At 43.5% G+C, this 14,900-nt stretch overlaps 1 protein-coding gene across 7 annotated transcripts in view; it reads right to left on the minus strand.

Annotated features, from left to right (window-relative positions):
- LOC125151731 (putative uncharacterized protein DDB_G0294196) overlaps window positions 1-14,900 on the minus strand; it is a 447,030-nt gene that overhangs the window by 187,676 nt on the left and 244,454 nt on the right. For 3 of the 7 annotated variants that reach the window (XR_007146936.1, XR_007146934.1, XR_007146935.1), the window contains exon 1: window positions 8,803-8,947. The exons of 1 other annotated variant lie outside the window; for it this stretch is intronic. Coding sequence is in view for 3 of the 6 variants with exons in the window: in XM_047833134.1 (XP_047689090.1) it covers window positions 12,697-12,801 (105 nt within the window). In the remaining 3 variants the exon portion in view is untranslated. Of the gene's footprint in view, window positions 1-8,802; window positions 8,948-12,498; window positions 12,802-14,900 lie in introns of those variants that run through there. 3 more of the 7 variants (XM_047833136.1, XM_047833137.1, XM_047833134.1) reach the window with 3 other exon arrangements.

Genomic DNA, 14,900 nt, shown 5'->3' on the forward strand with positions numbered 1-14,900 from the left:
TCACCACTGCCCACCAAGACTCGCAGTCCGAAGCACCTTCCCCCTCCCTTGCCTCTGAGTGGCATTCAAACTTGCGGACAGCTCCTTTCTTGAAATGCACTTTTCTTTTGGCCTCGGAAACTTTACAAAGTCTTGGTTTTCTTCTTACTTACTTGGCTGCTTCTTTGCGGCCTTATCTCTATTTATTTTGCCTTTAAATGTCAAATTTCCTCAAGGTCCAGTCCTAGATGGTCTTCTCACATCACTTTTTAAAACTCCTCCTCTAGGCAATTGTGTCCATGATTTCAATTATGATCTACGTGACCCCTACGTTCATGTCTCTGATTCAGATATGTTCTCTGCACTCCAGATCCATATGCCAAACTGTTTATTATAGGTCTTACAGATCCATGTCGAAAACTGAAACCCACCTCTTCCAGCCACCCACCCCCAAACCCCCACACTCCTTATCTCAGGAAGTGTACAACTCGCCTCCAGTTGAAACTTTTATCTGCACCACTTTCTGTATTAAGCCAATTAATAAGGTCTCTTGAGTTTATTTCCTAAATATCTCTCAAATCAATAGATTACAAGTCCCTTGAGGACAGAGATGAAGTCTCTTTTGCTCACTGTAGTAGACTTAATATATCACATGGTACTTAGCGAAGAGTGGACTATATAGATAAGTGAATAAATGACATAATCTTGTCACTTCTCGCCATTTCTACTTCTACTCTTCCAATGCAAACTGCCATTATTTCTGAGATGGGCTGCCCATATCATAGGGTTGCTTGCAGGATTCAATGTATGTGAACGCATGCAAAACACTTGGACAGTGTTGGGCACATGGTAGGTCCTCAGCAAATGCTAGCTGTCATCATCAGGAGTCAAAGCAATAGCTGTAGTGGTACAGATACTGATAAGGAACAGAAGTTAATGTGTTGCTATAGATTCTGAGATATAAGTGCATCTATTTTGTTTGACAATAAAGACATTTCCATGCAAACCAGCATTGCAAGAAGCATTTGAAAAGTAAAGGGTTTTGTGGGAAAAATGAAACCCTCATGCACTGTTGGTAGGAATAATGGTGTGGCCACTTGGGAAAGGAGTTTGGCAAACAGTTCCTCAAAGGATTAAACACAGAATTATAGTATGATCTAGCAACTCCATTCCTAGGTATATATCCAAGAGAAATGAAAACATACAGTCTCACAAAAACTTGCGCATGAATGTCCATTGTAGCATTATTCATAATAGCCAGTAAACGTCAATACAAATGTACAGCAGTCGGTAATGGATAAAAATAATGTGATATATCCACACAATGAAATGTTGTTCAAGAATAAAAAGCACTGACACATGCAACGACATGAATGGACCCTGAAAACATTACGCTAAATGAAAGAAGCCAGTCACAAAAGACCATATGATCCCATTTACAGGAAATGCGCTGAACAGGCAAATCTAGAGAGACAGAAAGTAGATTAGCCAAGGTTGCCGGAGCTGAGGAATTGGGGTAGACCGGAAGTGACCCCCAACAGGTACGGGATTCTTTGAGGGTGATAAAATGATTGAAAATGGACCCTGGTGATGGTTGCATAATTTTGTGAACATACCAAAAACCAGTGGGTATTACACTTTAAATGGGTGAATCAGATGGTATGTGAACTGTATCTCAAAAGAAGAAAAAAGCTAAAGGACCACATGATGAGGAGAGTCTCAGAGAGCTGCTGTTTTGCGGCATCATTATTCTTGGGGATGTTCCTTTGCCAATCCCCCTCTTGGTCATCTCTGGTGTGACTGAAGAACAGAAAGTCTAATTTGTAAAAGTAAATTAGCATTTAAAATCTTCTCTAGGCAAACTTCCTGCTTAACAAAAACTTCTCTAGAAGATAACTAGATTTTGCAAATGGCTTGGGAGCATTTCTTTTTTTTTTTTTAAGTTTTTTTTTTTTTTTTTTGAGAGAGGGGGAGGTGGGGGGGAGGCAGAGAGAGGGAGAGGGAGGCAGAGAGAGGGAGAGGCAGAAGGAGGCAGAGAGAGGCAGAGGGAGGCAGAGGGAGGCAGAGGGAGAGGGAGGCAGAGGGAGAGGGAGGCAGAGGGAGAGGGAGGCAGAGGGAGAGGGAGGCAGAGGGAGAGGGAGGCAGAGGGAGAGGGAGGCAGAGGGAGAGGGAGAGGGAGAGGGAGAGGGAGAGGGAGGCAGAGGGAGAGGGAGAGGGAGGCAGAGAGAGAGGGAGAGGGAGGCAGAGAGAGAGGGAGAGGGAGGCAGAGAGAGAGGGAGAGGGAGGCAGAGAGAGAGGGAGAGGGAGGCAGAGAGAGAGGGAGAGGGAGGCAGAGAGAGAGGGAGAGGGAGGCAGAGAGAGAGGGAGAGGGAGGCAGAGAGAGAGGGAGCGAGGGAGGCAGAGAGAGAGGGAGCGAGGGAGGCAGAGAGAGAGAGAGCGAGGGAGGCAGAGAGAGAGGGAGCGAGGGAGGCAGAGAGAGAGAGAGCGAGGGAGGCAGAGAGAGAGAGAGCGAGGGAGGCAGAGAGAGAGAGAGCGAGGGAGGCAGAGAGAGAGAGAGCGAGGGAGGCAGAGAGAGAGAGAGCGAGGGAGGCAGAGAGAGAGAGAGCGAGGGAGGCAGAGAGAGAGAGAGCGAGGGAGGCAGAGAGAGAGAGAGCGAGGGAGGCAGAGAGAGAGAGAGCGAGGGAGGCAGAGAGAGAGAGAGCGAGGGAGGCAGAGAGAGAGAGAGCGAGGGAGGCAGAGAGTGAGGGAGGCAGAGAGAGAGAGAGAGAGAGAGAGAGAGAGAGAGAGAGAGGCAGAGGATTCGAAGTGGGATCTGAGCTGTCAGCAGAGAGCCCAACGTAGGACTCGAACTCACAAACTGTGAGATCATGACCTGAGTCGAAGTCGAACACTTAACCAATTTCCCCAGGTGCCCCTTGGGTAGCATTTCTGTGTCCTGCTCCGTGAGGGAAAACTTCAGGCCATACATTGTAAGTACTTTTGCTGTCTTGCTGATTCATGAGAGTTCACCATCTACCTTATTCGCTCTCTATTCTATCAGATAAGAATAGTCGCATAATGATGCGGCTACAATCAGGCACCCTTTGAGAGGTTACCGAAAGAAAGCCAATCATCCCATTCCTTATGACCATATCTTGTCATTTGAAACCCGACAAGCAGAAATTGAGAGTAAAACTGACTGGCACCGGGCCCTCCCGAAGGCCTAGGGGACACAGTGGTGAATAAGACAGACATAAGTCCTGTAATTATGGAGTTTAGAAATGAAGAAAAAATGAAGAAGATAAGGCAAGCTCAGGTGATATCATAGAGAGTGGTCAAGATGAGCCCATCCGAGGACTTGAAAAATGTTTTCTGTCAAGTAGAACATACAGAAAGAAAATTAATGAATTTTCACAATATAGGAACACCTGGATAACCAGCATTAAGATCGAGGAATAGAACATGACCAGCATCCCAACAGCCATCTTCGGGCTCCCTCCCAGGCACTCAGTCCCTGAAAGGTAGCCATACCTTTACTAGGGAAAGGCGACATTTTAACTTAATACAATCAATGTTGTCTCAACTGGCAATGTGATATTGAGTTAAAATGTGTAATATAGTGTACTTACTACAGTAGACTGTTAATTTAAAGCACACTTATGTCTTCTTTTAAGTTGTGAATCCCTTGAGTACAAAATGTATGTCTTTTTCACATTACTCCAGTGAGTGTTGAGGAAGGACCCAATATGTGTTGGGTCCTAAATACCACAAAGAATAAAACATTATTCCTGAATTCAAGATACTTACAGTACAATTATTATATATATCCTCCCAAATGTACTGTAATATCCTCCCAAAACAGTATGCATTATATAACAATACAAAGTACACACACATATATAGCAATAAATGGAATCTTATGGTGAACACAAATATATATACTATTGATGAGGCTGGAAAAAGAGGAGTGGCCAGTTCTACCAGGGAAGGGGGCTGAGTAATGTCAAGAAAGGCTTCAGACAGGACATGGTCCTGTCCCCCAAGGACCCTCCTCCCCAGAACTAAGAAAACTTTGAGTCCTGTGACTGCTAGTCCAAATGAGAATTCATACTTTGAAGAAATATCCTTTCCTTCCCAGACATTGAATCTTTATTAACACTGGGTCCTTTCACTATAAAGGGGACCAAACCAAAGAAAGATTGTACATGAGGGAGGGATGAGCCTTCAGCTGATCTCTGTTCTTACTTTTCAATTAGATTTTATTTTAAAATCATATAAGGAATAAGCTTCTCAAACGCAGTGTCTCCCTCGTGGTTAAAACCATTTTCTTTGGCATGCATCCTTCAATTCATATATATGGGCTGTTGAAAGTATATAATTTTGTTCTGTGAGAGCATAACTTGCTTTTTCTCATACTCTGTTTTGGGCAACTCAGCACGTCAGTCACTTTAACTTCTGCTTCCCACCCCCTTTTACGGAGCTCATGCCTAAGTCCCTGAGATTGTTCGTTTTTTATAGAAGTGCTGCAGCAGACATCTTTGTCTGTGGCTCTTTGTATACACACACACACACACTAGAGGCCCTCCGAGGTAACAACAAGAACAAGAATTGCTGAGTCAAAGAACACAACGTTTTAAATTTTAATAGAGCTGTATCCATTCCCTATCGCTGCTGTAACAAATTACAGGGAACCTGTGCTTTAAAACAACACAAACTTACTATCTTGTTGTTCTGTTAAGCTCTAAGTCTGACTGGGTCTCACAGGGGGCAAATCAAGGTGTTTCTCTCTCTCTCTCTCTCTCTCTCTCTCTCTCTCTCTCTCTCTCTCTCTCTCTCTCTGTGGGGGAGGGGGGGACGCGGGGCGGGGGCGGGGGTGGTAATCAGTTTCCTTACCTTTTCCAGCTTCTAGAGCCTGCCTGCACTCCTTGGCTCATGGCTGCCTTCCTTCTCCATCTCCAAAGCCAGCAGCGGCCAACTGGCTGCTCCTCACATCACCCTAATGTTGCCGATATTGTCATTTCTCCCTGACTCTCATTCTTCTGCCTCCCTCTCGCGATTTTAGAGACTCTTGAGATTACACTGGCTCCACCTGGATAATTCAGGCTACTCTCCCTCTATTAAGATCAGCTGGCTGGCAATGTTAACTCCACCTGCGTATTCACAGGTTCTGGGGATTAGGGCATGGGCATCTTTAGAGAGGGGGCATTATTTTGCCAAAAGCTATTCAAATTGCTTTCCAGGGGCTCCTGGCTCAGTCAGTTGAACATCTGACTCTTGATCTGGGCTCAGGTCATGGTCCCAGGGTCGTGGGATCAAGCCCCCCCACCCCCACCCCAATCAGGCTCTGTGCTGAGCCTGCTTAAGATTCTCTCTCAAAAAAAAAAAAAAATTAAAAAATAACAAATTGCTTTCCAAATGTGTGTATTAATTCCCCCCGCTCCTCACACAGTGTATGAGAGTACCAATTTCCTTACATTCTCACCAACACTTGGTGTTATCATGCTTTAAATTTTTTGCCAATCTGGTAGATAAACAAACCACTGCAGCCCCACGGCAGGTACTCAAAACTTCTTTTTGACTGAATAAATGAATGAATGCGGTTTTAAGTTGCCATTCCCCTAATACTAGCCAAACTGAGCATTTTTTCACATGTATGTTGGCCATTTGTACTTCCATTTCTGTAAATGACCTGCTCTTCACTTTTGCCCATTTTTCCTGGGAGGTGTCACTTCCTTATTAATATTCAGGAGTTCTTAATTTGGTCATTTTTCTTTAAAGTCATAATCCAAACTCAGGAACAAGAAATAAAAATGTTTCCACAGACTGATTCCTCATAGTTTTCTCTGTTCAACCAAAAGGTGGAGAATACTGCAGAAAATATGAGGATGTGCAGTTGGAGGTCCTGGGTTTGACTGTTGCTTGGACAGCTGTGTGACCTTAGGTAAGGTCTCTTTTTTCTGGATCTGATTCTCATCCATACCGTGAGATGTTTGTACTCAATAGCCTCTAACAGCCCTTTCTGTACTGATAGCCAATTACGCTGCAATTAGGAAGTAATTCATCATTTCTCTCTGGTTAACTGGATCCTGCTCTACAAAGGGTCAGTGAGCTGCCCACCCACACCCCTCCCAGGCTTGTATCCATCTAATGAGCTCAAATGCCACCTAGTTACTACTCAGGGGCTCTGTCTTTCCCTGAGGGTATATGACTGTCTCTCTTTAACTTATGATAAAAATAATAACTATTGTCATTACTATTATTTTGGCAAACATTTACGGAGCCAACATAGAAAACATTTATTTTCTAGGCACTGTGCCTAAGAGTAGATACGCACTGTCTCCTTACCCTCCTCTGTGAGGAGGGTAACATTAGGGTTCCCGTTTGACCAATGAGAATGTTGAGACATATGGAGGTTGTGTAATTTGTCTTAGCTCCCACAGTACATATCTGTACACACCCTTGAAGCTTTGTGCAACCTGGCTCCACCAGCCCAATTTCTACACAGCATATGCCAGGCTAAAGAGAGCCCTTTCCATGTCTCTGTCTTGTTATCCCTTAACATAATTAGCACTGCCTTCTTTAAAGAAATCATCTTGGGGCTCCTTTTCATTGGGCATGGAGATCTGAGCTTAAATTTCCTCAATTTCTTGTGTTTTGAGGGCTTGACCCAAGTCCTCACTTGCGTACCTGGCCTACACTGAAGATTCATCATGCAAAATGCCTAAAGATAAGGTGAAGGTCACCCGACTCCAGGAAAATGCAAATCAAATCAACCATGGTATGTCATTTTCTACACACAGAGTTGGCAAAAAAGAAATGATGGATAATGTCCGGTGATGGTGAAGGTATGATGGAAAGGGCACCATTACTCAGCGTGATGTAGCACAGTACTTTCTGAGGACTATGTCACAGTGGCTTCAACAGTACCAAAGTTTCAACTGCACATACAGCTTAGCTCAGTTAATTTCCCTTTGGGGAAATCACCTACAGAAATACCACAGAAGTGCACGTGTATAATATTATATACACACACACATATATATTATACACACACATTTGTACATATGTGTGTATACATCTGGTACATGTCTGTCAGAGTGCAGAAATGGGAACAATCTAAACTCTAGCAATAAGAGAAAGGTGAAAAAAAGTATGGCAATTATAGAATGGAACAATGCGATAGCTTACAAGAATTAGGTCTGTCCATACACACAAGCATAGAAAGAGCATCCCAACATAGTCTCAAGTGAAAAAAGCTTAGCTGCAGACTAAAATATTTCATGTGATTCTATTTAAAATTTGAAAACAATACAACCCCATCATGTGCATTTATTTTTATGGATAATCTGTATCCTGTGTGTATATTCCTGTACATTTTAGAAAAAAGTTATCTACAGGATATACACCATTAATGACGGTTGTTTCCGGAAGGGGAAGGGAATGGGTATGGCTTGGGGGTATGAGTTAAAAAGAGAATTTCACTTTTGTGAACATTTGTTCTGCTTGGCTATTTTACAATCATGTATTACTTTAGTAATTAAAAAAAAAATTAAAATGGGAGGAAAAAGAAAGAACCAGAGGCTGTAGAAAATTGATTTTTGTAGAAACCAGACTAGCTCCTCATATTAATGACTCATATAAACAGTAAATCAGATTATAGTAGCAACCACAGCTAAACTTCTGTCTTTGCCATTCTGGAGGGAGGCCACCTTTTGGGAAGTCAGCTCCCCCAGGAAGGAGCTTACAGTGTTCTTTAGCCCACGAATGAGTTCTAGAATTATACAATGCATAACTCTTCCTGGCTTAGGAAAAATTACTCCTGGCTGTGATAAAAGACGTTAGCCTGCATTGTAATAGTGATTTCTCTAAATGTCTGTATCATTTCTATAACACTGTAACCATTTTTGTCAACAAAACCCTGCACGAACGAATTTAACCTACGAGGTAAAGTCAGTTTCATCTGTAGTTTGCCGCTTGAGGGTTCTGCCATGCATTTAAGTCAAAATATACAGCTCACAACACCATGCCCTTGATTCAGACCATAGACTCCCCTCCAATTACCACGTTTATCCTCAGTTCAGTGGGCTGGGCTGTGGAGCAGCAGCCATTCTGCTTATAATGATTTCAAGTGCTCTTCAGATTTAATGGAATACACTAGAAGAATTATGCCGCCAGTGTTTCGCCATCTTTTAAGCCTCGTGGGTTTGCTATCACTGCACGCCCGTCAGAGTCAAGAGGTGTTTCTCTGTTAGAGGTGGCTGATACCTCGTTTTCCTCTTCACCTATTTTTGTTTGCGCGTCTGTTTTATTTTTCTTCCTGTATACGCTTGTATCGAGGGATTTGTTCCTAGTCATCCAGCTTTTCAACAACAAATCTTTTTTGTAAATGATGAGGAGTTTGGGTTTAAATATTTACTTGTATTACTTTGGGGCATGTCACGCCTGGCCTCAGCAAAAAGTAATATGATCGTATTTCAAAGAGAGGAGACTCACAGGTGCACAGGGATGTTGTGAGCCACAACTGAGTGGCCATTGCGTGGGTCTGATGGATACACGCCTGGCAGAGAGACAGGGGAGCAGCCTGCCAGATTCTTTGTAGACCAGGATCCAGTTAACCAGAAAGAAACCACTGGGGGATGGAGACCCTGGTTGGGGGGGCGGGGGGTGGGCAACCAGCCAGGAGCACAGAGATTTGGATTCCCTCCAAGTCAAAGGAAGGAAGAAAATGGATTCCCATTCAAGTTCAAAAGGCCAGAGGCCAGGCTGCCAAGGGGTAGGGGGAGAGGGCCCAGAAGAATGAAATCAAGAGCTAACCCAAATCCTGGGGAGGAAGGCCAGACTTACCACTAGCAGCTCAGGGGTGGCCAGCTGGCGCCCCAAGGCCTCCAAGCTGTTCCCCTAGGCTCCGGATTGAGGCTGCCCAGCTCTGTTTAGACTCTTCACCATGGTTCCCAACCAGGAACTGGGAGCTCTGTGCTTCCTCTGCAAACACGGCCGCTGCTGTGACAGGCCAGCGTGAGGCACTCAGTCACTGTGTGTGCAGGTGGCATACCTTCTGCTAAGAGTTTCCTGATAGGAGGTGAGGAATCTTAACATTTTAGGCTAGGATTTCTTTCCCTTTTCCTTTCCTGGGGAATGTGCTGGAGCTAGCACTTTGTTGCCTACATCACAGTTTGAAGGAAAGAGTTCAAAGCAAGTATCAGCAGACCCAGATTTTAGTCTTGGCCTTCATTCATTCATTCATTCATTCACTCATTCATTCATTCACTCACTCACTCACTCATTCAACATATATTTACTAAATGCCTATGATTCACCAGACACCAGGCCCTGGGGTTGTAAGGTGGGCAAAGAGAAAGTCACAACTGAATTTGCAACCCAGTAGTGGAGACAGACATAAATCAACCAGGTCCACAGATAAATATATAACCACAAATTGTGATGTATGATGACAGAAAGACCACAGGACAATGAGCATTTATTAGGATTGGAGCAGAGGAGGGAATACCAGAAGCCAGGAAGGCTTCCTTGGAAAGTGAAGACATTAGTAAGAATTAACTAGATGAATGGGAAGGGAACATTTTATACAGAAGGAGTAGCATGTGCAAAGATCCTGGGGTAGGAAAGATAGTATGGGATGTTTAGGGAAGAAAGCCCAAGAGATTAGAACATGAGGGTAAGAGGCAGTCTAGATTAATACAAGGCTGGAGTGACAGGCAAGGGTCAGCCAGACTTTCTTATCTTTTTTTTTTTTTTTTTTTTAAGTAAAAAGAAACTTCAATCGGTCAACAATATTGTTAACAAAAGCATTCCTTGCAAAAAATGCACCACAAACTAACCAACGTCCACCAGCCTTTAGATAAAGGAAAGTTCAAAAATGTGAGGTGGAAACTGCATTCCTATAAAGGGGCCATTGGTGGAGCCATTTCAACCCACAGCTCTCTATTCTCCCCAGGGCAGCCAGCTTCATACTTGTCTTCCAATATTAACAGCACTTCTTATCAGCCAGGCACTGTGTTAAGTGCTTTACATGCATTATTTCATTTAATCCTCTCAACAACCCTACAGGGTTGTTTATTAGGTCTGTTTACAGATATTCCAGGTCTCTCCCTTGGTTGGGACAGGACTGAATGATAGGATTGTACTTCCTACCTCCTTGAAGTTAGGTATGGCCATGTGACTAACTTTAGTCAGTCAAACACAAGGGAAAGTGAGTATATTATTTTCATATAAAAGCATTTAGTTGCTTTTTTTGCTGATTATAAAAATGTATGTCTAAGATCAGTGATTCTCAATGGGGAGTAATTTTGCCCCTTAGCTGACATCTGGAAATGTCTGCAGATAGTTTTGGTTGTTAGAATGGGGGTGTTTTGTTTTTGGTGGTTTTGGTTTGTGCTTTTTGTTTTTGTTTTAGAGAGAGGGCTGTTTACTGTCTCAGAGGGGAAGAGCTGAGGGAGGGTGTTGCAGAGCTAGTCCCTCATGCCCCAAGGACACACAAACTATCCTTCTCTTGGGCCATGGCTCTGGGAGCGATGACAGAGGGGAGAAGAGGTGGACACTGTCTTAGGGATTCTCAAGGAGGGATACAAAAGTGATAATATGCTTCTCAGACATGTCAGTGTCTGTAAACATAGGGCTGAGGGCATCTAAGTTAAAGACCAGGAATGCTACCAAATATCCTACAATACTTAGAATGGCCCTTACACAATTATCCATCCCCAAATGTCATTAGTGCTGAAGTGGAGAAACTTTGGTCTAGACAGAGCCTCAGCCTGTGTCTCTGAGTTACCACAATGAACAAAATCCCCTCTGCCGGTCGACATTGAACATGAGCTTGAGTGAAAAACAAACCTTTGCCTTACTCAATGATCAATGCATGATGCTTAATGCTCCAGCATAAGCTCCTAACTCCAGGACCCTGCCTAATACAGTGGTAGAGACAATGATTACTCCCATTTTGTAAATCAGGTTTCTGAACCCAGAGATGCCCAGATATTGCCTAACGCCACACAGCTATACAGAGCTGGGACTTCTACCTCAATCATTTTAGACTCCAAAACCCATATATTAACAACTCTGTTAATGATTAACTAAATGTTAGTCATTAAGGATCCTGTTTGCAGACCCCAGGGGAAAATGGAACCTTTTCCCCTAACCAAGAACCAGTGACCCCCTCCTAAGGGAAGAAGGTGGCCTACGAAATGGCACTGTTTGTCTGATGGCTGTTTGTTGAGGTCACTCAAACATGTTGAAAAACAGGTTTAACTTATAGAGGAAGATAACATCTCAAATTTTAATATTTTGCTTTTGTTCTCCATACTTCCTTGTACATACATGAACTTTTTTTCCTAGCCAATTTTGGCATCTTAGAGATTCTCATCACCTCTAGAAAAATTAGGATTGTTAGGCCACTGTCCATTTGCCAGGACTCTAGAGTTTGGGTTCAAATGCCAGTTCTGCCATGTACTAGCTTGGTTATTAAGTTACTTACCCTCTCCATGACTCAGTTTCCTCATTTGTAAAGTTAGATGGTGCGGTAACAGTGCTGCTCTCACAGGGTTCTCAGGGCAATCTAACCATGTAATATTTGCAGTGGTTGGCACATAGTAAGCATGACATAACCATTTATTAAACAAGTGATATTTGGGGCAAAGAAATGGAAGGGTTTTGAAAAGAAGAGTTGAAGGAAGAGAAGTCCTAGATGCCATTTAGGACAAGTCAGGGTTCTAAGCATATAAGCAAAGTGCTATGGGAATACAGCTGCAATCTATCGGACAGTGGGTGGGAAAGTCGGAGAATGTCATGCCAAGGAGCTACTGCTTGGGCCAGGTGTTGGGGAAAGAGTAGGTGTTACCAGGCGGACACGGTGCAAAGGGCACATTTGGGCAACACAGAGTAATTACCCTGAGGTGACCAGCTCAGAGGTGTGATAAGACAAAACACTAGGAAGCTCTCTGGAGATCCGAGAATAAAGAATTTTGACTGGAGCTTAGAATTTGGCCAATAAAAATGGAGAACACAGAGCCTGGAACTGAAGCTATAGGACACTGGAGAAGGCAATGAATAATCGCTCTGAGTTCACCTGGAAACCACCTTTATGTGACCTGCCCTTGCAAAATTCATTGTTGTGATCCTTTTTAAAAACAAAAACAAAAACAAAAACAAAAAACCCTGGTGGTTACCTTTTTGGGGGGAATATGGACAGAGATATTTTGATGAGATCTGAAACCACCAAGCTACAGTGGGGAAGGGTGAAAATCCCCAGTCTCCATTTATTTCCTAAATCCTTGGGCATCCTGAGTCCTCGTTAGGAATGCAGGTGACTCAGGGCTGGTCACACAAGCCCAGCCTCCCTGCTCCATGCCCCCAGCTGGGCCAGTGCCCAGGCTCCAGAGTCTCTAGCAGCTAGGCAGCCCTCTGTCAAGGCTTCTGGGGTGGGAGGAAACCAACGCCTTCCAAGTTGGATCCAGAAATGAGGCATTTGGTCCCTGACATTGAAGAAAAGGAGAACTTTGCCCCCTGGATTTTATTTTGGTTATTTTCTTTGGAGCAGGGCCTGGGGCACATGCAAAATCAAAGTTTCACGCGATGCTCCTGGGACAGCCCACGAGGGAAGTGGTGTTTCCCCTGTAAGACTTCCTCAGCTTCATCCTTCCCAGTGGATTGGTGGGGAAATGCTCACAGCTTCAGTGACCCAACCAGGCCGCCAGTGATATCCACTGTTATACTGAAACAGAATCAACATTTGTGTTTCGCTGTATACATTCTCAAGTCTTCTCCCTCAAATTTTCTATTTGTTCTTCTCCAAAATCCAGACAGAGGAGTTGGTAGAACTGGATGTCCCTCAAATAAGATTTTTGAGAAAAAATAAATATTATTAATCCTAAATGAGAGGTGAGGAAACTGAGGAATAAAAAAAAAAAAATGCTTGCCCAAAGCCCCATGACTAAATTATACCAATTTTAGAATCAGAAATTGAGATTAAAGATTCAAACCAGCTACCCAAGCTTGCTAAAAAGACAATGAACCCACAGATTAGTTTGGTTTTCTCCTTTATCTAGCAGTTAAATCAGACCACGAGACTCCACATCGTAAGTCATCAGGGAAATGCAAATTAAAACCACAGTGAGGTAACACTACACACCTATTAGAGTAGCCAAAATCCAGAACCCTGACAACACCAAATGCTAGTGAAGATGTGGAGGGAAGAAATGCAAAATGGGGGCCACCTGGGTGGCTCAGTCAGTTCAGTGTCTGACTCTTCTCATGGCTCATGGGTTCAAGCCCCATGTTGGTCTCCACACTGGCAGTGTGGAGCCTGTTGGGATTCTCTCTCTCTCTCTCTCTCTCTCTCTCTCTCTCTCTCTCTCTGTCTCTCTCCCTCCCTTCCTCCCCCTCTTCTCTCTCTGTCCCTGCCCCCCGCTAAAATAGATAAAGTTAAAAAAAAGAGAAATGCAAAATGGTACAGCCATGTTGGAAGACAGTTTGGCAGTTTCTTACCTTATGATTCAGCAATCATGCTCCTTGGCATCTACCCAAAAGGGTTGAAAACTTACATCCATACAAAACCGGCACATGATATTTATAGCAACTTTCTTTACAACTGTCAAAACTTGGAAGCAACCAAGATGTCCTTCAGTAAGTGAATGAATAAATAAACTGTGGTCCATCCGGACAATGAAATATTATTCACTGCTAAAAAGAAAGGAGCTACCAAGCCATGAAAAGACATGGAAGAATCTAAAAGCTTATTACTAAATAAAAGATGCCAATATGAAGGTGACATACTATATGATTCTGGCAATATGACATTTTAAAAAAGGCAATACTACGGAGACAGTAAAAAGATCAGTGGTTGCCAGGAGTAAAGGGAGGGAGGGATGAATAGGTGGGCCCAGAGGACTTTTTAGGGCAGTGAAACTATTCTGTATGTTAAAATGGTAGATACATGTCATTATACATTTGTCAAAACCCAGAGAATCTATACCACCAAGAGTGGACCATAACATAAACTATGGACATTGGGTGATTATGATGTGTCAGTGTAGGGTCATCAATTGTAACATATGTACCACTCTGGTGCAGGATGTTGATCATGGGAAAGGCTGTGCATGTGTGAGGACAGTGGGGAGATGGAAAATCTCTGCATCTTCCACTCAATATTGCTGTGAACCTAAAATTGCTCTAAAAAATAAAGTCAGTTTTTAAACAAGGAAATAGAATAGAAAAGAAACTATTGTAGTGCCTTGTACTTCATAAAGGGTAATACATTTTCAAGAAATGTTTCCTGTGCATGTGTGTATAAAATCCATATCCTACTATGGGTTGTAGTAAAGTTTAAACTACAGTTTAAATTCTATGGGAGAAGGAGCTATTTCATTTCCATATCCTCAGCTTGGGACAGAGGGTTTGGAACATAGAAGATACTTAATTATGCTGGTTGAATTAAACTAAACTCTCTTTTCAGTATATCCTACAGCTGCTGGGAAATTCAGGAAATCACTTTCCTCTCATGGAAGAACCAACCCCTGCAATGGGACTGGGCAGAGCCCTGCTGCCCATCTCTGGGTGAGCCCCTTGGCTGCCACTGTTGAGGACAAACCACCGAAGGGGAACTCCCCCCACCTTGCTCCGCACTGCTTTCTGGTCTTCTCCCAACAGATATTCTCCAGGGAAGCTGGTTCCACTTTCCTGCAGTGCCTTTGGCTTCAGCCCTTTCCAGACTTGATAACCAGAAACTACCACTGACCAGATCCTGTGCCTTCCATCCTGCTCAGCTCTGCTCCTCCCCAGTCTGCCACGGATGCAAACTGCACAACTTCGGGGCAGGCAATTCCACTCAACAATACGCAGCATGGCAAGGGGCAAGATTCTTTTCTATGTCACTTGTCACCTGAATTCCCTCACTCTCTCCTTCAATGTTGACTGACTTTACAAAGGCT

The sequence above is a fragment of the Prionailurus viverrinus genome, chromosome E1 (genome assembly GCF_022837055.1).
Source record: "Prionailurus viverrinus isolate Anna chromosome E1, UM_Priviv_1.0, whole genome shotgun sequence".
Taxonomy (NCBI): Eukaryota; Metazoa; Chordata; class Mammalia; order Carnivora; family Felidae; genus Prionailurus; species Prionailurus viverrinus.